This window comes from Coenobita brevimanus, chromosome 23 (genome assembly GCF_032717465.1).
Source record: "Coenobita brevimanus isolate Jiangsu-jjx chromosome 23, ASM3271746v2, whole genome shotgun sequence".
Classification (NCBI taxonomy): domain Eukaryota; kingdom Metazoa; phylum Arthropoda; class Malacostraca; order Decapoda; family Coenobitidae; genus Coenobita; species Coenobita brevimanus.
This window is the reverse complement of record NC_136976.1, coordinates 50,278,896-50,301,223: the sequence shown is the minus strand read 5'-3', so window position 1 is coordinate 50,301,223 and position 22,328 is coordinate 50,278,896. Positions and strand designations below refer to the sequence as shown.

The window sequence follows — 22,328 nt, the reverse complement described above, 5'->3', positions numbered from 1 at the left end:
TGAAGGCAGGCTGTACTCCTGAGGAACTCTCATCAAAATTTAAATGTTCTGGGACAAAATCAGACCATTCCATCCACGCGAAGGCGTCCAGGATTCCCTGTCGTGGCGGTGTAGGGTGGGTGAGGGTGGTGGGTGGCTGTGAGGGAGATTTACCACGTTCAAGGTCACTCGCACTGACCCTGGGTTGCCGTACAGCACTAGCAGCCCTTACTCTAGTAGCAACGCTACTTTTACGGGTCAGGGATTTACCTCTTCCTCTATGGCCTGTCTTCACTGTTGATGCTGGTGGTGACTCCGACGATGAAGACTCCGGAGATAATTCAGCAGAAGAAGAGGAAGAAATGAGTGAAGTGGGGCTTGGGGAATGGGGAGGTGAATCAACCTGGGACTCATGGCGGGCTGGGTCACGCGGGGCCATTGTTCCGGGGCTAACACGCCGCCTTTTCACTCTCTTCCCAAATGACTTCCCTTGCTGCACTAACGGCTCCTTTCCCTTGGAGCTAGGGATAACTTCTGACACTGAAGCACTCGTACTAGTACTTTCTGGCACGATTTCCTCACCCGGCACATCACACGAATCCCCCGAAGGGTCAAAATCACTATCCATCATCACCATTGACAATTCTGCTAGTTCACATTCCACTGCAGAGTCACTTGGTCCTTCCCTGCTTCCCTCACGAGTTTTTCTGGGTGTAGAGGTCACGGGGCCCTTTGCAATGGGCGCAGAAGCAGCAGAAATGCCGCGGCTTATCTGAGAAGGCAAGGGTTGACAGTGACAATGAGGATGACAGCTGCTAACTTACATGCTAATAAATTATTGGTAGAAAATCTCGGCAATACATAAAGAAATACAGGTAGTTCCAGGTGAATGTAAATGTCACTTAGGCTTCTCCTTTCCTTTCTGATATATATTTTTATTACAGAAATAGATTACAAGGCATAATTCAAAGGGGAAATTACCATGGTAATGTAGCGAATGAATGCATGTGAGGTGCTGTCAAGTGATAATTAGCCAATTCCTGGTGTATACCACTATCACTTACCTTATTTTTTTTTTGGTATATATTATTTTGTATAAGTATAGGGCACAGGGCTTATTTCAATGGATGAAATCTGTGGAAAAATCCGGGGGAGATTTGCTTAGCGCAGTGCGGCCAGGGAGGTGAGAGGACAGGGTAATGGAGGGCAGGTAGGGAGGGGAGTCAGGAAGAGGGGAAAATCGCTAAAATGTCAACAATGGATGGGAGTACAGATGAGATTTGGAGTGCTGACTAGTGTTGGACATTGGCAGTACTGATAGATGATACAAGCCACCACTTGAAAGCCCGGGATAATTCAAAATAACACAGAATCACAAAAGTGACGCCCCACGGTATGATCCATTGCGCCCGAGCATCACGAAAGTGACGCCCCGCGGTTAAGGGGTTAAGGAATTGTTGAACATATAGGATGGAAGTGATGCGAGTATAAGTGGCTGGGGAATGGCTGGGAGAAGGAGGGAGGTGAGAAGACAGGAAGTAATCAGTAGGATAGAAGTTGTGGAAGCAATGATGAAAGTTAAATCGGGGAAAGCCCCAGGAATTGATGAAGTGTGTGGTGAAATGCTGAAGCATGGGGGAGATATAGTAGTAGAATGGATGTGGAAGATGTGCAGATTGGCCTGGGAGGAAGGTAGAGTCCCGGAGGATTGGAAGTCAGGTATAATTATTCCCTTGTACAAAGGAAAAGGGGAAAAAGAAGTGTGTGGTAATCATAGGACTAGAAACCTGTTCCTACATTCCCACCGAAACTTTTCCCTCGTGCTCTCATCACTTCTCAGCTCATCAAAATCATAATTATTACCTCCTGTACAATTACCATTAACGTTTCTCTTAAGTTTTATTTTAATCTTTGATACAACAAGTTGATGATCACTACCTATATCTGTCCCCCTCCTTACGCAAACATCTTGCAGATAACTCCTATGCCTTCTGCTAATTGCAATGTGGTCAATCTGGTTACAATATTTACCACATGGTGAAATCCAAGTAGTCTTATGTATTTTTCTATGCCCAAAGATAGTTCCACCAATTATAAGGTCAGATGCCACATAAAAGCTTCCAAGTCGCACCCCATTTTCATTTCTTACACCAACGCCCTCCTTACCCATACAGTCTTCAAAGCCATCCCTACTACTGCCAACAATCGCATTAAAATCACCAATGCAAACTAACACATCATGTCTTGCCACTCTATTCACTACATCCTGCAGCTTCTCATAAAAGCCACCCTTCATTTCATCAGCAGCCTCATTTGTCGGAGCGTACCCTACAACCATACTGATATTACCATGGTCAGATTTTAAACGAGCATAAAGCAAGCACTGATTAATTGGTTCAAACTCACACACTGCCTTACAAGCATCTCTACTCAGCAGTAAGCCTACTCCTTGGTAATGATTTCCATCACTCCTACCAGAAACCAACATAGTAATACCATCTTCCAAATTCATTTTATCAACTCCAAGCAATCTCGTTTCTGTAAGAGCACAAATATCCATCTTGTATTCCTTGAACACTGAAATAAGTTCTTCCATTTTACCAGCCTGATTGAGAGCTCGAACATTCCATTTTCCTATTCTTAAGGTTCTTTTTGGATTTATGAACTTATTTTTACACCATGGGATTCTTAGCACCCCCTGCCCACTTAAGGGCTGCACGGAACTGAGGGCCATTGCTTCGTCACCAGAGTTCATAAAGATTTCTTAGGCAGTAAAATATTTTACCCTGGAGCCAATGCCAGTGACTCGCAGGAACCAGGCAGTGGAGAGAGGAAATTAACTAAATGAAAGTAAAATGGAGAGGGTTTGGACAGACAAAGTACAAGGGAAAGAAAGAGAGCAAAAAGAATGTAGATAAAAGTGTCCCTTTTAGTCGCCTCTTACGACAACCAGGGAATACTGGGGAAGTATTCTATCCCCCCTTCCCCAGGTTTCTAGTCCTGCAGACTTTGATGGAATCTGAAGACAATGATATTAATCAAATGTGGAGAGAGGTAAAAGAGGTTTTGCATGGGAGTGCTAAAGTTACTATTAAGAAAAAGGGAAAAGCGAGAAGGAAAAAGTGGATGTCAGATGAAACATGGAATGTAATTCAGAAAAGGAAAGAGGCTAAGTTAAGAAGTGAAGAACAACATGTTGATGGCCAGGTAGTTGAAGTACTTAGAGCAAAGTACTGGAGTTTACATTCTGAAGTAAAAAGACTCGTTAGAAGTGATAAGAGGAGACTATATGATGAAAAGGCGACAGAGACAGAAATTAAATTAAGTAAAAATGACGGTCAGAGCACAAGAGCAGCGTATCAGGCCATAGAGGAGTTAACTGGGACTGAAAAGAGAAGGAAGGAAATACCTGTACGAGACAGAAATGGTAATTTGATGACTAAAGATTTGGATATAAAAGGAAGGTGGAAAGAGCACTTTGAATCTGTTCTAAATAGACCAATCCCAGCTGAAGAGGACATTTTGCCAGCCGAGAGAGGTTTGCAGATAGAAACAGGGGATATAACTTTGGAAGAGGTAGCAAAATCTATAAAGGAGTTAAAGAATTTTAAGGCTCCAGGTGAGGATGGAATGTTCCCTGAAATGCTTAAGGTGGAAAATGACGAGTTGATGAATGCGCTTTTGAAACTTTTTAATGTGGCTTGGGATAATGGTGGAATTCCAGAAGAGTGGAAAAATGGAGTGATTATAAAAATACCAAAAAAGGGAGATCTAAGTGTGTGTGGCAATTGGAGGGGGATAACTTTGACACCTGTAGTTGCAAAAGTCTTCTCCAAAATCTTGTTGAACAGAATAGAGCCAGTAATTGATAAAATTTTAAGAGAAGAACAAGCAGGATTTAGAAAGGGTCGAGGTTGTAATGATCAGATTTTTATTGTAAGGCATCTAATGCAACAAGCTAATGAGATGAAAATGCCACTTAGCATGTGTTTTGTGGATTTTGAAAAGGCGTTTGATAGTGTTTCACGTGGAGCTATGTTGAAAATTATGAGATTCTATGGTATACCAGAAAAGTTTGTAAATATTATTAATAGCCCGCATGAAGGTACTTTTTGTAAGGTAATGGTGGGTGGTTCTTTGAGTGATCCATTTCAAGTTAGGTCAGGAGTGATTCAAGGAGGAGTTCTTTTGCCATTGTTGTTTGTTTTGGTTATGGATTATGTTATGAAAAAGGTTGTAAGGAGAACAGGTGCAGGAATTAACTGGAAAGAAAATAAGAAGCTGATGGATTTGGACTATGCTGATGATATTGTACTGATTTGCGGAAGTATTTACAAGATGCAGAGGGTGCTTGATTGTCTGGTGGAGGAAGGAGAAAAAGTGGGATTGGTAATAAATTATGGAAAGACTGAACGTGGAGAACCAAATCGATTGTGTAATTGGGAATAATGTGGTGAAGAATGTAGAAAACTTTAAATATCTGGGAACGATTGTATCATCTAATGGATCATTACACAATGAAATTGAGGAGAGGATTAGACAGGCTTGGCGAGCTGTTGGAATGTTGAAATCTGTTTGGAATAATAATATGCTTTCAGTACACACTAAAGTGAAAATTTACAAGTCCATGGTTAGACCAATTTTAATTTACGGGCATGAGTCATGGTACAGTACAATTGCAACAGATCAGAAAGTATTAGGATTTGAGAATAAAATACTGAGAAGGATTCTTGGGGTAAAGTGGCAAGACAGAGTTACAAATGAAAGAGTAAGGGATATTACGAGAGTGGAACCAGTTAATGAATATGTGAGACTCTCTCGCTGGAAATGGTTGGGGCACATATACAGAAAAGAAGGTTGTTTAATACAGGATGTGCCAGAGTGGACTGCTAGAGGAAGAAGAGGTAGAGGTAGGCCGAGAGAAACCTGGTTGAGGACAATGAAAAAAGAAGCAGGAGAGGAGTGTTGGTGGGACCTGAAGGAGATGGCAAGAGACAAATATTGGTGGAGAGAGTTCATTGAGGCCCTATGCATCCCGTGGGGTGCCACAGGAAATGATTGATTGATTGATTGGTAATCATAGGGGCATTTGCCTTCTTAGTATAATAGGAAAAGTGTATGGTAGTATACTTATTGACAGAGTTAGAGAAAGAACAGAGAAATTAGTTGGAGAAGGACAGGGAGGCTTTAGGAAGGGAAGAGGTTGTGTAGATCAGATATTCATTCTTAGATCTTTAGTGGAAAAGTTTCTAGAGAAGGGAAAGAAGTTGTATGCGGCTTTCATGGATTTGGAGAAAGCATATGACAGGGTGGATAGACAAGGATTGTGGAAAGTGTTAAGAATATATGGAGTAGATGGGTATGGTAGTTGTTGAATGCTGTGAAGAGTATGTACGATGGTGCGAAGACTGCAGTGCGTGTGGATGATGATCTAAGTGAATTTTTCTCTTTGAAAGTTGGGTTGAAACAGGGATGTGTCATGTCTCCATGGTTGTTCAATCTGTACATGGATGGGGTAATAAATGAGGTACAAGGTAGGGTAGTGGATGTTGGAGTGGCCCTGGTGAGAGAGGATAGTGTTTGGAAACTCCATGTACTGTTGTTTGCAGATGACACTGTGTTGTTGAGTGAAGATGAAGGGGAGCTGCAAGGCTTGGTGGATGAGTTTGGGAGTGTGTATAAGAAACGGAATCTAAAGGTGAATGTAGGGAAGAGTAAAGTGATGGTCTTTGAGAGAGGTGAAGTCAGTGAATGTACAGCGATGGTGAGGAATTGGAAAATGTGAGTAGGTTTAAGTACTTGGGTAGTGTGATGAGTAAGGATGGAGGTTTGGAGGGTGAAGTGCTTGAAAGGGTACAGCAGGGAAGAAAGGTTGCTGGTTCTTTGAAAGCAGTGATAAGAAACAGGGAAGTGAGCATGGAAGTGAAAAAGTTACTACATGACAGTATTGTGATACCAACTCTAACGAATGGAAGTGAAGCTTGGACGTTGTTGGAAGGACACAAGTCAAGAGTGAGAGCAGTGGAAATGAGTTATTTAAGAGGAGCCTGTGGAGTCACATGGAGAGACAGGCTGACGAATGAGGATATAAAGAAGCATTGTGGTGTGGATGTGGATGTGATAGGAAGCGTTATGAGGAATACACTGAGGTGGTTTGGCCATGTGGAGAGGATGGAGGGTGAAAGACTGACAAAGAGAGTGTATGTGAGCGAGGTGGAGGGGGGAAGAGGGAGGGGGAGGCCGAGGAAGAGATGGAGGGATGGGGTGGAGAGAGGTATATGAGAGGGGGGGGGGTGAGTTGGGAGCAGGGCAGTGAAATGGCAGGGGACAGGGCGACTTGGAGGCGATTTGTTTGTAGCCACCCCAAACGGGATTGAAGCGTCTGGCATTAGATAGATAGATAGAAGGTGGATAGTAGAGGTCATAAGAGAGGAAAAGAAAAATAGATGGATGAAGGAGCCGAACAAAGAGTTGAAGAAAATAGGAGTGCAAGATGGAGCAATGAAAAATAGTACAGACGAAGAAATAAGAAGAAAAGTGAAGGAATGGGAGAGGATAGAATGGAAAAAGATTATGAATGAGAAAGAAAGCTTAAGTATTTATAGAGCATGGAGAACGGAATTAGGAAACCCAGAAAGTGCATATGACAATAGACAGAGCTCCGTGATATTATTTAAATGCAGAACAAACAACTTAAATTTAAATGACAGGAAAAGGTTTAGAGGAGAGGGGACAAAATGTGACCTATGTGACAGTATAAAGGAAGATTTGACTCATTTTATTATGTGGTGCCCAGCATACAATGAGAAAAGGAGAAAGTGCATTAGATTACAGCAGCCTTACGAAGAAAGTGTGAAAAATGTTATTGGAAAGTTATTTGAAAATGAAAATATAGATGAAACAAAGGAAATTATTTATTCTTTTTGGAAGATAAGGGAAAAGAAAATGGGACATAAACAAGATTAAAGAAAAGTGAAACCAGACAGCAACAATAACATCAGGGAGTGCCGTTAAGAAGGCTATACTCCCGAACATTACCTGAACCTGAACCTGGTTGTGAAGTATTAAAGGGCAACTGGATACTACCCAAAGAAATATCCAGAATAACACAGAACATTATCAGAACGAACTGTCGGTACGGTGATTCTGATGCTTAAAGAAAGGCGTATGTTCACCTGTGAGTTTTCAGAACTGAACCAAAATACACCGGTAAATAGTTAATAACCCAATGAATAACACTGGAAGAACCTCTTAAACAGCAACTCTTCCGAAGGTATATATGAAAACTTAAGGCTTCGGCTCATTACCTATTTAATATTCCATTGCTTACATCCACTGCACATACATATTGCATAAGGAAACTCCTTCTTGCACCCAACGCACAAGCATATTGCTTGACGAAACTCGCACGTTTATTGCTCGAGTTTGTGGTGTGATGAATTGTAGATACATATGCAAATATAAACAAGACTACTCTAGATAAATGATTAAAACAGCATAATTTACGTGATAAATTGGCGAACAGACTACCTGTATTTCACAAAACCTGCCGCAGTGTTACATACCGCCCAATCAGCTGATATATGTAAACACTCTTTCGTGACATCGGTATTTATTTTTTCGGCGTCACTGTTCATGGCAAATCAGTACTTATGATAGTGGAAGTTTACGCCTTTGAATTCATCTTTGATGTATACACTGACAGTTATGGAAATTACATTCAATAATTGACAAGAATTTATAATTAATTCACCCGATAAGGACTTAAATCCACTTGTAATTAGTGCACATCATGATTATGGGCAAACATTGTGACAGTAATCATCATTTTATACATTTTACTGTAATACAAAATATGTACACTAAATGGCTCCAACAAAATTTTGAGCCGACTGTGATAAACGGCGAAGCTACCTATTATTTATCATGCGAAGAACGTCGTCTGCCGTGAATCAGATGACTTGAGAAGAGTGTATAATGTATCCACGCAATTGTGTAAGCAGACAGCTTGTGTCTCTTAGGAAACTATTCTTGGATGGTGAGCGTGGAGTGAGGTGGTTGTCTGCTGCCAGGGTAGCTATTGCGGCCAGAGCCTTGTCGCGCCAGAACCAGGGAAGCCTAGCCATGGATCAGAGGTTGGTAACTGTTTGGGAAGGGTAATACTGAGTAGGAAGGCAGTAATTACTACTGTATTCAGATTATGATTTTAAGTTGTAATCAAGAGAAATTTCTGACTGGGTACACGTGACTTAAGTATTTGCGATTTTCATATAAACCTTAATGTTTAGGCCTAGAAGATGTAACAACTATGATAATGACAAAAGCATTCTGGAACCGAATGCTGATCGCCCGCCAAAATATGCTGTTGGTCAAGTTGCAAGCTACTTACTGTACAAACCAAATGTGAAGAAAATTAGCAAAACTCTATGGAAGTCAGTCACCATGTTTACAAGAAGCCAGTTCATATTAAATTAGTTGACCTTTGGCAGCCATTTTGGTGGCCTTGACCTTGACCCCAAATGCCCATTTTCGAACTCGTTCAAGATTTTTGCCATATCTATGTACCCTGAAGGTTTCATGTTGTTAGCGCAAGCCGTTCGTGAGATATAATGGTACCGTAACAAATACACACACACACACACACACACACACACACACCAGCAGACACAGAGGCAGGCAAAAACATTATTGCTTCGCCTTAAAGGGGGGTGATATTTTTGGAGAATTTATTATTATTATTTTTTTTTGTCACCCCCATTTTTTTTTTTTTTTTTTTTTTATATATATGAAGGATTTCCATGTGTTACAAATTTTTCATGGCCATTTTTATTTGAAATACCAGTATTGTATTTGTTTTTTTCAGCCTTCCTTCTTATGAGAAGAATAAAGAATTCCTTAAAAAAAATGGCAATTCAAATATTGATTTAAACATAAAACTCATTAAAAAATGAGCATATAAAAGAACGGCCATATCATAACTGGGTATACCAGTATGCCTAAGTAGGGGGGCTATGCCCTCCCATACATTCCCACCATAACACTATCCATTCACATTGCCAGCAAACCTAATCTGGAAAGCCACTCAAAACTAGGCTAGCTGCATGCCATAGAAAGCAACATCTGTATTGGTGTATTCACCCTATTCATATGCAGCTACTTTGGTAGGGATAGGGACGCCTGCGGCCCGGTGCACTTGTGGATTTAGGGATTTTAGCACTGCCAGTATCTCTTGTCTGTGTTATAGCAGCATGCTATATTACATTTGCAACTCTTCAGTAGCTATAACCCCATGATTGCTAAAATGTCTCTAGGTTCGTCACATTATTTTGGAAACTCTGTTGGACTACAGTATATCCCACTGCATCGGAGCACAGCTGTCACACAACAATGTTACGGTGTATTTGAAAAGATGTGCTTTCCATTCCAGGCAGACAGGGTCACGCCCAGGTCATTGCTAATTGGCTGAGGGATTAGTTGTGCAGCTCTCATTGATTCATTCATAAAAGATTTATAGGGGACAACACGGTAGAAATAAAGACCAAGAAGATTGACTAGGGCATCACAGTCACAAATCACTTCAAAGTAGCTCCTGCAAAATCCAGATCCCCACGCCATAGTTATGACGAGTAATTTTCATGACGGTCACGAAACATCATAAAGATGCATTTGCGACAGAATAGAAGATCCCCTCCCCCAGTTGTGATGAGTAAATGTCACAGAACATAATAGAAAAACTGCTGGGTAGTTGTGAGCTGCAAGAAAAAAATAACATTATGCATTTTCAGGTTATAAGCCAGTTTTCTGAGTCAGTCAATCAATCAATCAATCAATCATTTCCTGTGGCACCCCACGGGATGCATAGGGTCTCAATGAACTCTCCACCAATATTTGTCTCTTGCCATCTCCTTCAGGTCCCACCAACATTCCTCTCCTGCTTCTTTTTTCATTGTCCTCAACCAGGTTTCCCTCGGCCTACCTCTACATCTTCTTCCTCTAGCAATCCACTCTGGCACATCCTGTATTAAACAACCTTCTTTTCTGTATATGTGCCCCAGCCACTTCCAGCGAGACAGTCTCACATATTCATTAACTGGTTCCACTCTCGTAATATCCCTTACTCTTTCATTTGTAACTCTGTCTTGCCACTTTACCCCAAGAATCCTTCTCAGTATTTTATTCTCAAATCCTAATACTTTCTGATCTGTTGCAATTGTACTGTACCATGACTCATGCCCGTAAATTAAAATGGGTCTAACCATGGACTTGTAAATTTTCACTTTAGTATGTACTGAAAGCATCTTATTATTCCAAACAGATTTCAACATTCCAACAGCTCGCCAAGCCTGTCTGATCCTCTCCTCAATTTCATTGTTTAATGATCCATTAGATGATACAGTCGTTCCCAGATATTTAAAGTTTTCTACATTCTTCATCACATTATTCCCAATTACACAATCGATTTGGTTCTCCACGTTCATATTAATAATTTCAGTCTTTCCACAATTTATTACCAATCCCACTTTTTCTCCTTCCTCCACCAGACAATCGAGCACCCTCTGCATCTCGTAAATACTTCCGCAAATCAGTACCGTACAATATCATCAGCATAGTCCAAATCCATCAGCTTCTTATTTTCTTTCCAGTTAATTCCTGCACCTGTCATGAGTGTTTCATGCATTTGTTAGTTTAGTTTATTTAGTATGTTATCCTTGGGTAATTCCTGGCAAGGAATGCTCTTGTAAGAACTTGGGACTGAGCATGTATAGTTGAGATATGGCTACCTGGTATGCAAAAACAGTATTCCAGGTTATTAATAAAGTCTGTATTAAATTTATGTGTGGATCCAAAATATATAGGAAGAGTATTTCCATAAAACAGTAATGTAGTAATTGATAGTTATTTTTATATTTATAGAACTCACATAATATTTACAGTAAATTTGTTTGACACATTCGTGGAAGACATTTTTTCTTGTAAAGTTGTTTATTGAAAGAGGAACATGTACATAGTACAGTACACCATTACTTTATTAATGCCTTGAATGTGGATGTTGTCCTTATAGCTTACTCTTGTTACTATCAGTCAGCAGTATATCTAGCTGGATGCCACAAATGAATTGCCTGTATCTCACCCTGTCCTTCATCATCTTTCTTTATTTCAACTCACTTCTCCTTAATTCAGATACCTTTCCGCCAGAGCTGGGCAATGCAAACGGAAACTCACCTCCACAACGCAAATCCTCAAACTCAAGAAATAACCTTCTGCAACCACATATCTGCAAGCTTTTTAAAAGTTGTGGTTCCTCAAATGCAGATGCAAACACAAACCATTTGTATCCATTTCAGTACCATGACATCAGTTTCATCTAGGATGTTTTAATGTTTAGGATGATGTTTTTTGTAATCAAGGAGTTAAAAATCATCTCTAGGTACCCATCCATTCCATCCATCCATCCATTGCCAGACGCCTCAGTCCCGTTCAGGGTGGCCACAAACAAATCACCTCCACGTCACCCTGTCCCCCACCGTTTCACTGCCCCGCTCCCAACTCACGCACCCCTCTCTCATATACCTCTCCACCCCATCCCTCCATCTCATCCTCGGCCTCCCCCTCCCTCTCCCCCCTTCCACCTCACTCACGTACACTCTCTTCGTCAGTCTCTCACCCTCCATCCTCTCCACGTGGCCAAACCACCTCAGTGTATTCCTCCTAACGCTTCCTATCACATCCACATCCACACCACAGCGCTCCTTTATATCCTCATTTGTCAGCCTGTCTCTCCATGTTACTCCACAGGCTCCTCTTAAATAGCTCATTTCCACTGCTCTCACTCTTGACTTGTGTCCTTCCAACATTGTCCAAGCTTCACTTCTGTACGTTAGAGTTGGTATCACAATACTGTCATGTAGTAACTTTTTCACTTCCATGCTCACTTCCCTGTTTCTTATCACTGCTTTCAAAGAACCAGCAACCATTCTTCCCTGCTGTACCCTTTCAAGCACTTCACCCTCCAAACCTCCATCCTTACTCATCACACTACTCAAGTACTTAAACGTACTCACATTTTCCAATTCTTCACCATCCAACCTCGCTGTACATTCACTAACTTCACCTCTCTCAAAGACCATCACTTTACTCTTCCCTACATTCACCTTTAGATTCCGTTTCTTACACACTCTCTCAAACTCATTCACCAAGCCTTGTAGCTCCCCTTCGTCTTCACTCAACAACACAGTATCATCTGCAAACAACAGTACAGGGAGTTTCCAAACACTATCCTCTCTCACCAGGGCCACTCCAACATCCACTACCCTACCTTGTACCTCTTTTATTACCCCATCCATGTACAGATTGAACAACCATGGAGACATGACACATCCCTGTTTCAAACCAACTTTCAACGAGAAAAATTCACTTAGTTCACCATCCACACGCACTGCAGCCTTCGCACCATTGTACATACTCCTCACAGCATTCAACAACTTCCCATCTACTCCATATATTCTTAACACTTTCCACAATCCTTGTCAATCCACCCTGTCATATGCTTTCTCCAAATCCATGAAAGCCGCATACAACTTCTTTCCCTTCTCTAGAAACTTTTCCACTAAAGATCTAAGAATGAATATCTGATCTACACAACCTCTTCCCTTCCTAAAGCCTCCTTGTTCTTCTCCAACTAATTTCTCCGTTCTTTCTCTAACTCTGTCTATAAGTATCCTACCGTACACTTTTCCTATTATACTGAGAAGGCAAATGGCCCTATGATTACCACACTGTTTTTAGTATTTTATGAATTTAAAACCACAAATGAAGTCAATAAACTCTAATCTTTCATTCACTGATGAAAACATAAAATACAATGAATGTTCACATCAGTTCATTTATCCTAAAAGAACCCCGTCATATTCCACACCTGTTACGGAATTTCCTCACATTGCCTTGACTCAAGCACAATATCAGACTACTACCATCATTAATCATGCACTCTAACTAACCTGTAATTACCTCCACAAATAATATGAAAAGGTAGCACTTGTAAATACACAAATTACAATGTTTAACAACCAAAGTTCAATATAGCAAAGCTGCTTGGGAACAGGATAGACAGCTGTTTTTACTCTCTTCTCTGAGCATCACTCCTTCACTGTCAGCTATGTTTGCCTTGCAGCATCAACAATTAAAAATGCATGCTTCACTGATCATAATCTGCCATAAACATTCATTTCAAAACATACTGAGTATGGTGAAAACATCCTTTGTTACACCTTAGTAACACTGCTGCCTCCCAGTCGCTAGACAGCAGTCTCTACCCCTTCCTCTCAGTATCACTTCCTCACTGTCAGCGATGTTTCCCTTGCAACATCAACAGTTAAAAATACGTTCTTCACTGATCACAATTTACTAAAAACAGACATTCATCTCAAAACATTCGAGTACTGTGAAAACATCCATTTTTGGTCTTAACACTGCTGCCTCCTAGTCGCTGTGGTACACACACACACGCACACATGTACACACCACATGCAACATTCGCTCGCCTCTGAAACATTTACATCAGTCAGTTATGGAGTACCCAGTGGCTTTATAATATGCCAAAAACATCAAAATGTATTTGGTTGATCAGTATAAATATCATCACTTAAGGACATGAAACATCTCAAACAATTTATTTATCCAAACATCGTCAGTGCAAGACTAAAGGTGTACAGCACCATCGATCCTAAATTATCCATGGTTGCATCTGTCATGATCACCTAAAACCTGCATTTACTTCATATTACTGACATGGTGAAAATTTCACTCGTCTTCAAATCCTGAGAATTCATAACTACTTCCCCCAAGTCCTGAAGCATCACTGGAAGTCATCACCACGGTCATCATCACTGTTTCACTGTCACTTTCATACAGGAAGTGGTCCTCAGTACCATCCATTGAATTGCTTATACCACACTTCATACGACTTTAACTTGGCAGTCGTTTTAACTGAGCACAGGCGATATTCAGACTTGGGGCATTTGATACAGCCCACATTAACCTCCTCAGTACATGTTTCCTCAACTGAATAAAATCATATGGCGAGCATGAATAAACTACCCAATAAAATACATTGCTGGGCTGAAGGGATTATAATAAGCGGATTATCAGTTCCCAGTCCTACTTCCTTAACTACACCCACACCAAACTCTCACCTACACCTTAGGATTCTGGTCATTTCGGCCGTAACGTCCAAAATGGCAAATGACTTTACAACCTAACCTAACCAATTTGGACGTTACGGCCTAAATGATCCCCATTGCTGATCATGAGAGCTTTGCTTAGGCAGCAGAGATGCAGAGAGTGAACGTTGTCAATCATTCTGATCGCTTCGTCTGCTAAGAATACAGCAGAATGGCGGACGCTGATATGAATGCCCGTCAGGCACTGCTATTTCAGATATTGCATCAGTTATGCTACTCAGTGAATTTTATCCTATTTTCATAACAAAATACTGTAATTGGGTCTGCCCTGAGTTGCATAGACATTGCTAAAGTACTTCACTTGGCTGAAAAAGTGAAGCTGTAACTTCAGGCAGTACTGTTTAACGTTACAACTGTTTTTCCTGTTTTTCGCTATTGGTATAATAAGACTGTTCACTTCTATGATACTTTTGTCAGGCATGAAACAAAATGTCACTAAGAGAAGCCAACCATATGAGGGTGATTGAATTTCCATATGCGACAAAAATCAATTCTGATGACTTGTCAGGTTCGGTTGCCAGCATCTCTCCAGTATGACTGTTTTGCTAGTTAGTAAGTGGATGGCAAGCAAAGTGGTTATGATTGCCTTTCAGAAGGTTAGCAGACAGTTCACCAGTGAGCATGTTAGCTTGCTAGAGTAGGGTGTACGCTAGACGCTAAACTGCTAAGTTGTTAAACCACTAAACCCCTTGACGGTATTGGCCAGTTGAGCTGAAAACAAACCGTGAATGCTTTGTGTTCTTGAACTTGCGTGTTTTAATATCTGCTGCATATATACACTCACAAAATGTCACAAAAGTAACTGACCTAATTAGGGTTACTGAATTTCCATACGTGACGAAAGTCTGTTTTGATGACTTGGCAGTTTCACTAGCCAGCATCTCTCCAGTGTGATTGCTTTGCTAGTTAGTGAATGGATGGCAAGCAAAGTGGTCATGATTGCCTTTCAGAAGGTTAGCAGACAGTTCACCAGTGATCATGTACGTTAGCTTGCTGGAATAGTGCGGATGCTAAACTGTTAAATTGCTAAACCGCTAAACATCTTCACGATGTTAGCCAGTTGAGCTGTAAACAAACCTGCGAAAGTTTTGTGTGTTTCTGATCTCGCGTGTTTCTTAAATCTGCTCCATATACACGCTAGTGTATATTATTTTTTAAAATAAAATCAAGTCTGCATACTGTAGAAAACACCTGTGGTTGCTAAGCAGTGAGATGATCATCTTTATAAGAGTTTCTTCTCAATGGAGCCCAACTAACCTGCCTTAGTCTAGTGTGCAGGACACATGGGGATATTTTAAGGTAACTTTGGGACAAAAAAGTGCGTCTTACATGCCGCGAAATACAGTAATTAGTAGTTGGCACCTCTACAATCAGAGGCTCGCCATGTTAGTCACTCTGCTCCTAGATCTGGTTCAAGTTGCACGCTGTAAATAGGCCCATGCACCTCAAGGATGCTTGGAAACCCAGGCAACCGACTGAAAACATCAGGCTCGTCGACATCTGTTCTCCAACTCTTTTTAGCTAAGTAACCTTTTCACTTTGGCCAAATCAATGGGGGAATTAGCTAAGGAGATAGGAGAATAATAACTAGGTGAGTTGAAATATCAATTACACCTAATCCTCCTAAGAGACTTATGTGAATTTACTTAAGGTTGTGTTAGACTAACACTCGTCAGACAAGGGAGTGTCTGAATAATTTTCGTACAGTTATATTTATAGTAAAACTAAAATCTATACAGTAATCCCCCAAATTAGCGAGGTTCATGTTCCAAACCCCCTGGCTAATTCTTGAAATTTGCTAATTCTTGATGCCTTTCTGAAAATGACATTTACCGGTAACTGTGTAGCCTGTGAACCACTGATACTGTGATGCATTACCCTGAACTAAACATTTCTTCTTAAATCTGTTTCCCTGTTGTTTTTAGCCGTTCAGTTGTGCCAACTCTTGCGTGATTCGTCAGCATAATGGCAGAAGGGACTGTCGTAAGTGTTTAAATAAACCTAACCTAACCTAGTTTAACTCAGCATAATAACCCTTTGGTGTTTATGGGTGCGGTGCAGATTTCATGGACTCAATACCGTTTGACGCAGGCTGTATCTGCACACATTTCAACCACTCGTTACCATTTGATGCTGGTTGTGCCAAACAAAATGGCCCCTGTTTTTTTTTTTGGTTATGGAATTAATTTGCGCCCATTTCTGGACGAGAGCAAAGCACTACTTGTGTCCCCACGTATTCCTCTGCCGCGCTTAACCCACTCTGCATCCAGCGTCGCCCCACTGCCCCTGTCAGTGTGCTACGAGCCTTGCTTGAGTGTAAGATACAGTGGAGTCTCTTTTATCTAATATTCTTTTAAACTTAATATGCCATTAACTGTAAGTTTTACTAAAATGTTCTCATTTTGATTAGCCACAAAAATCTGAAATCTTTCTGAAAATTCAAACACGGCAGGCTTGTTTCACGCCACTAGCGTTTGTTTACAATTGCTCTGCTAGTTACTAGAGCGAGCGTTGGTTGCGCCAGCCCCCATCCTCCACCTCGGAAGATTTGGATGATGTGGGAGATGATGTGGAAATGATTGAATAAGGAAACAGAAAATATGAAAAAAACAGGTTTAAGACTTTATTTGTTCGAATTGCTTACAGTGAGTTACTTACAGTAATTGTTTGGTGAAAGTTTACGTGAAGATTTATTTGACAGTTTGTATTACAGTTACGAAAGTGTAGTTACATATGTAGTTACTACAGTGTATTAAATGTTTTAGTGATGATTGAGTGGTTTTTGGGGTGCTGGTGGTGGTGGTGGGCTATATGCCACCAGAAATGGGTGTTGGGTGAGTACAATACTGTTCCCTTGTATTCTACATATTATCACAGTATCTTTTATCCAAAAAAATCAATTAAACGAAACTTTGAAAGTCCCATGATTTTTGGATAAAAGAGACTCCACTGTAATTTACTTTCACATTCCGTAAAATCGGCCCAAATTGACCTACAGTAATTCTTTATACTGTACTGTACACCAAAATGTAGCCAAATAAATTCCCTATAACTTTTTCTCCGTAACATTTGTCATATTATACAGTAACCCCTCCAATATCCGGATCAATAGAGCCATCGGTAGGTTCGGATATTGGTTTCGTCCGGATATTGGGCCCCAGCTTATGGACTTGTACTTACGGACCCTAACACAAAGAAACACCTATACAACTCCCTCCGGACATGCATAGCACCTATTTAACACCCAAATCACACCAATAAGGCACATAAATGACTGAAATAAATGCAATAGAAACATAAAATGTGGGTTTAGAAGTATGTTCATACATTAATAAACATTCTGGTACTTATGGACTCTAACCGAACCTAACCTAACCGAACCTAACCGAACTCCGAAAAACACATTCCTACTGCACATGCATGAGGTAAGTTTAGTATGGAAAGAAGTACAGTATGACACTTTCTGGTAAGTATAGTATGGGAAAAAATACAATATGAAACATTCTGGTAAATATAGTATGGGAAATAGTACAACATGAAACATTTTGGCTACTTACAGCAAGTCCCTGGCCACCTCGATGAATAACCGCCTCCTCTCGGACTCTGACAGTAAGAACGATTTCCTGAAGCACTTGCACTACACTCTTCCTGAAGTCTTGCACTGAACTTAGTCACTAACACACAGAAGTCCGTTCTTTTCACAGTGTTCACTTTAGTCCAAATAATGTTCCATTAAATTTAAGTGTTGCACATTAACTTTTCCCAAGTTTTTTTAAGTTTCCAAAGCCAAAACAAAGAAGGTTAGTTACGTTAAATTTCTTTTCTACTTAGTCTTTTCTCCCAACTTGAAAACCTTAACACAACACAACACTCAAAATTCCCGTGTGGTCTAGTGGAGAAGTTCTTGCTGTTTATTCACTGTCAGAGCCCGAGAGTATCACTGGCAGGCGTCCAAGGGGTGCATCGGTGGGTTGTGGTGATGGCGTACCGACTACAGAAGACTCTGAAGACAGCCGCAAACTCACGTCGAGCGGTGACTCCACTGTAGCTGATGTGCTGGGCTGTGGCTCAGAGCATGAGGGCCTGTCTTGGGGAGGCAACGGAGTGGAACCAGGGCTTGGCACAGCGGGGGTCACGGGCCTGAAAAAACTGTCGATCGTTGACTGACGCAAGGACCGACGATTCTGGCGATTGATGATGCGCTGCCAGAAAGCACGCACTTCCTCCACGAGTCCAAAGGGCCCCATCTCCCTGTCGCAGTCCGGGTGTTCCAGGTAGTCTAGGACGAACTCTAGATGTTCCCGGAGTGCGCTCAGCTTGGGGATGGCTGGAGTAGTGTCCTACTGGGCGGAGTCTGCATCATCATCGCCTTCGTCGTCGGAATCTTCAAGTTCGGGACTGACACCAGCAACCGAAAATGCGATCTCGATATCAGACAACGTCTGATACCCAGGATCACCCTCGTCGTCGTCCAACCACTCACGAACATCGTCCACATCAACATCGTCGCCGTGCGTACGTAGCCGTGCATGGAAGTCATCCACGTCAAACCCTAGGAAATCGTACTCCACATCTGTTCCGAGAAGCAGACGAGACCAACCATTTTCAAGAGTTTTCACAGGGACTTCCTTCCATGCACTAGCCCAGTTGTACAGCGCAGACTTGATGTTGTAGCGGCGAAGGTTTTCCAAAGTCCGCTTGCCTCAAGTGTCACGTCCTTCCCTGCGCTCGTCCTCGTCCTCGAGAACCACCATCACCTTGTCCAGGAACTTCCGACGGTACAGGCGCTTTGTTGCCACGATCACTCCTTGGTCCATTGGTTGAATGAGAGCAGTCGTATTAGGTGGCAGAAACATGCACCTAATACGGCCATTCTCAGCAACCAAGTCCTTGTCGCATGGGTGGGCAGGTGCATTGTCGAGGAGGAGAGCCTTTACCTGGTCGCGAGGAATTCCCAGTGTCTTCGTCTGGTAATGTATGACCTCCTTGACGAAGTGATGGTGAAACCAGTCTTTGAAAATCACAGCTGTGAACCATGCTTTCAAAGAATGGTACCATACGACAGGAAGGACATCCATCACCCCACGAAGGCACCGAGGCTGCTTTGCACGGCCAACAATAACGGGCTTAAGCCGGTGCATGCCGTTAGCATTGGCACAACACAAAGCAGATATCCGTTCCTTAGAAAGCTTGCGGCCAGGTACACACTTCTCCGTCTCATCGGCGAGAGTGTTCGTTGGCACCGAGCGATAGAATAGGCCAGTTTCGTCAGCGTTATAGACTTGACCGAGAGTGAGGCCCTCCCTGTCGATCAAGCCTTTCACCTTGTGCCGAAACTCGTCCACTCCATCCTCGTTAGCGTCCAATGCTTCGCCATGTGCTTTACGGTTAGTAAGGCCATGTCGTAACTTGAACGCGAAGAGCCAACCCTCGGATGCCTTGAAGTCAAGGGCGTCGTGAAGCCTTGCAAACTTCTCAGCAGCAGCCTTCAGCTCCGTTCCACGTACCATCACACCAGCTGCACGTTGCTGTCGATACCAAATCAACGTGGAGCGGTCGATCTCTGCATACTTGGGGGTAAACATAACCTTCCTCTCCACGTTGCGTTTGCTTCTCGACAAGAAGTCAGCCGTGTACTGCATGAGCTTGTCTCGGGAACGCTTGATATCGAACAAAGTCGACCGGGCCAGTTGAACTCGCGGAGAATGCGAGAGGAAGACCAACCCGCATCAGCCTTCTCCAATATCTCCCGTTTCTTCTCCAGAGTCAACACCACTCTCTTCCTTTTCTCAGGAGGCGGGGCCATCATCACACACACTAAGAGTAGGGCAGAGAGCAGCAGGAGGCCTTGCAGCAAGTACGGCACCACCACAAAAGCGAGCACGTGGGCAGCCATGGCGAACAGCGCAGGTCTTGTCGCAGTGAGAGACAGGTGGGAAGTGGGGAGGATGCAGCGGCGCTCTATCGGACGTTGGAGGAATGACGAACCAAAACAATGCTCTCACGCGGCGCACGCGGCAAGTTCAAATTACGGACGGCAAAAAATCGATTTTTTTTTTCCCAATTTTTTGGATTTTCGGACCATTTTGGGAATGTTTGATCCCAGGACGATAAGGTTCGGTTAGTGGGGATGTTCGGTTATTGGGCGTCCGGATGTTAGAGTGATTACTGTATTTCTATGAGAACAAACTGAAAATTACTGGTTAAAAAAAAAAAATTAAATAAGGTATAATTTACATTTGTCTGATATGTTTTATAGCACCATAAGCAAGTATTGTACATTTATTCAGGATTATGGTGAAAAAAATTATGATTATCGAAGCATAAATAGGGGCGTGGAGATAAATTGTGTATGAACTATCGAGTGTGCAGGAATAGTGCGGTGACAGGGGGGGTCTCTCATTGTGTAGTCTTGGGTTCCCAGGACTGTGTCCCAAGGACTCACTCGCATTTGGACACAGCCTGCGTCAATTGATAACAAGAGGGATAATTTAACCAAACTTAACCCAACTTACAGATGGGACTTTGGAAAACAAAATCCACCCATGAGTACATGGAATAAGTTTCTTCCATTACACCAGAAACAAACAATCGTAGGTATGGCTCAACAGCTTAACCCCTCAATGGCCATGGGTTCAGAAATTTGCATGCACCTCTGGCCGGCCATGGAACGATTTTTTAAGAGTTCTAAAATCAATTTATTTTTCTTACATATGTGAAGAAAATTGTCTGGCGCACCTAGTAATGTATTTTTTAGATTCCTAAACCCATCCTGTGATTCACTGTGATTTGCTTAAGAATTCATAAAATTACGGTGCATGTGCCATATGAGCGAAAACATCTGAGACATGACTGCTTTGGATGGTATGGTATTGTAGGGTTGTGTAAACATACCAGTGACCTTGGTTCCCTTCCCATAATTGTTCACAGTTTTTCATAGCTCATTTTATCTTGACGTCACTGACACCGGTACAATAAAGGGTTGTTCAGCGCCAGGGGTTATTATGGGGTTAATGGAATACATTATTGTTTGCATCAGTACTCTCTCTTCCACATATACACACAACAGCTAACAGAAGAGTAAGCGCTAAATATACATATAACTTTCAGCAGAAAGACCTTACCAGTTCAGTAAGTATTCCTCTAGTTTATTTTCTGTATTTTTTCAGACTTTTTTTTTTCTTTACGGAAAAATAGCTAATTAGCAAAGTCATTTATTATGAGTTCGGCAGTTATGGGGGAAATCATTCACCAATGTAGATGAATGATTTAAATTATTACGCTGCACAGCTCGCACTTCACAAGTTGACACACCAGTCCACCTCTGTTCCTGGGCTCTAACCTCCTTGGTCCTTACTCCTGTCACAGTCAGACTCCTCCAACAACTGAGACAACTCCATCTTGAGCAGGTCCATGTTCCCCTTCATAAAAACAAACCGTTCAAAGTTCTCAGAGGTCAGACTGATGTGCGGGCAGGTTTGCGTTTGCGAAAGTACTTCTGCAAACGCAAAACCTCAAATTTGCGTAAAATTTGTCGCGAGCACAAATCCGCAAACGAAATCACACTTCCGCAGCTGCAGAATTTGCAGTTTGCGGAAGTGATTGCAGAAATGTCCAGCTCTGCTCTCCACCTCATCCTTGATCACCCCCTTCCCTTCTCTCCTTCCACTTCACTAGTATATGTGCATATAGTCACTCTGTCAGGGCTCTTCTCTTAGTCAAACCATTTCAGGGTATGTCTCAGTATTATCAAGCATCTCTTTATCGATGCTGTAACACTCCATAACTTCCTGTCTTTCCATGTTACTACACATGCACCTCATGTAATTCTGTAACTCCATTTAACTCCTCTTACTCATGACCTGTATCCTTCCAACTGGATCTTACTTTGACGTATGGGATCACAATACAGTACTGTTGTTCAGTGACATTTTACTTCTGTCATCATCATCACCATCCTGCCCCTTTTTTTTTCCTACTGACAAGTGCAGTGAGGCAGGGTCCAGAAAGCAAGGAAAAAGGAAAGACATGATGGTGTGAGAACTAATGAACAGCATGCCCAGTAAAATGGGCCACACACTCATTCACTCACAAATCAAACCACCATAA

General features: G+C 41.9%; 1 protein-coding gene across 1 annotated transcript in view; it reads left to right on the top strand.

Annotated features, from left to right (window-relative positions):
* Positions 1-7,956: 7,956 nt before the first annotated feature.
* LOC145392702 (malonyl-CoA decarboxylase, mitochondrial-like) overlaps positions 7,957-22,328 on the top strand; it is a 203,782-nt gene continuing 189,410 nt past the window's right edge. The window contains exon 1 of the mRNA XM_080267005.1: positions 7,957-8,114. Within this exon, the coding sequence (XP_080123131.1) occupies positions 7,957-8,114 (158 nt within the window). The remainder of the gene's footprint in view (positions 8,115-22,328) is intronic.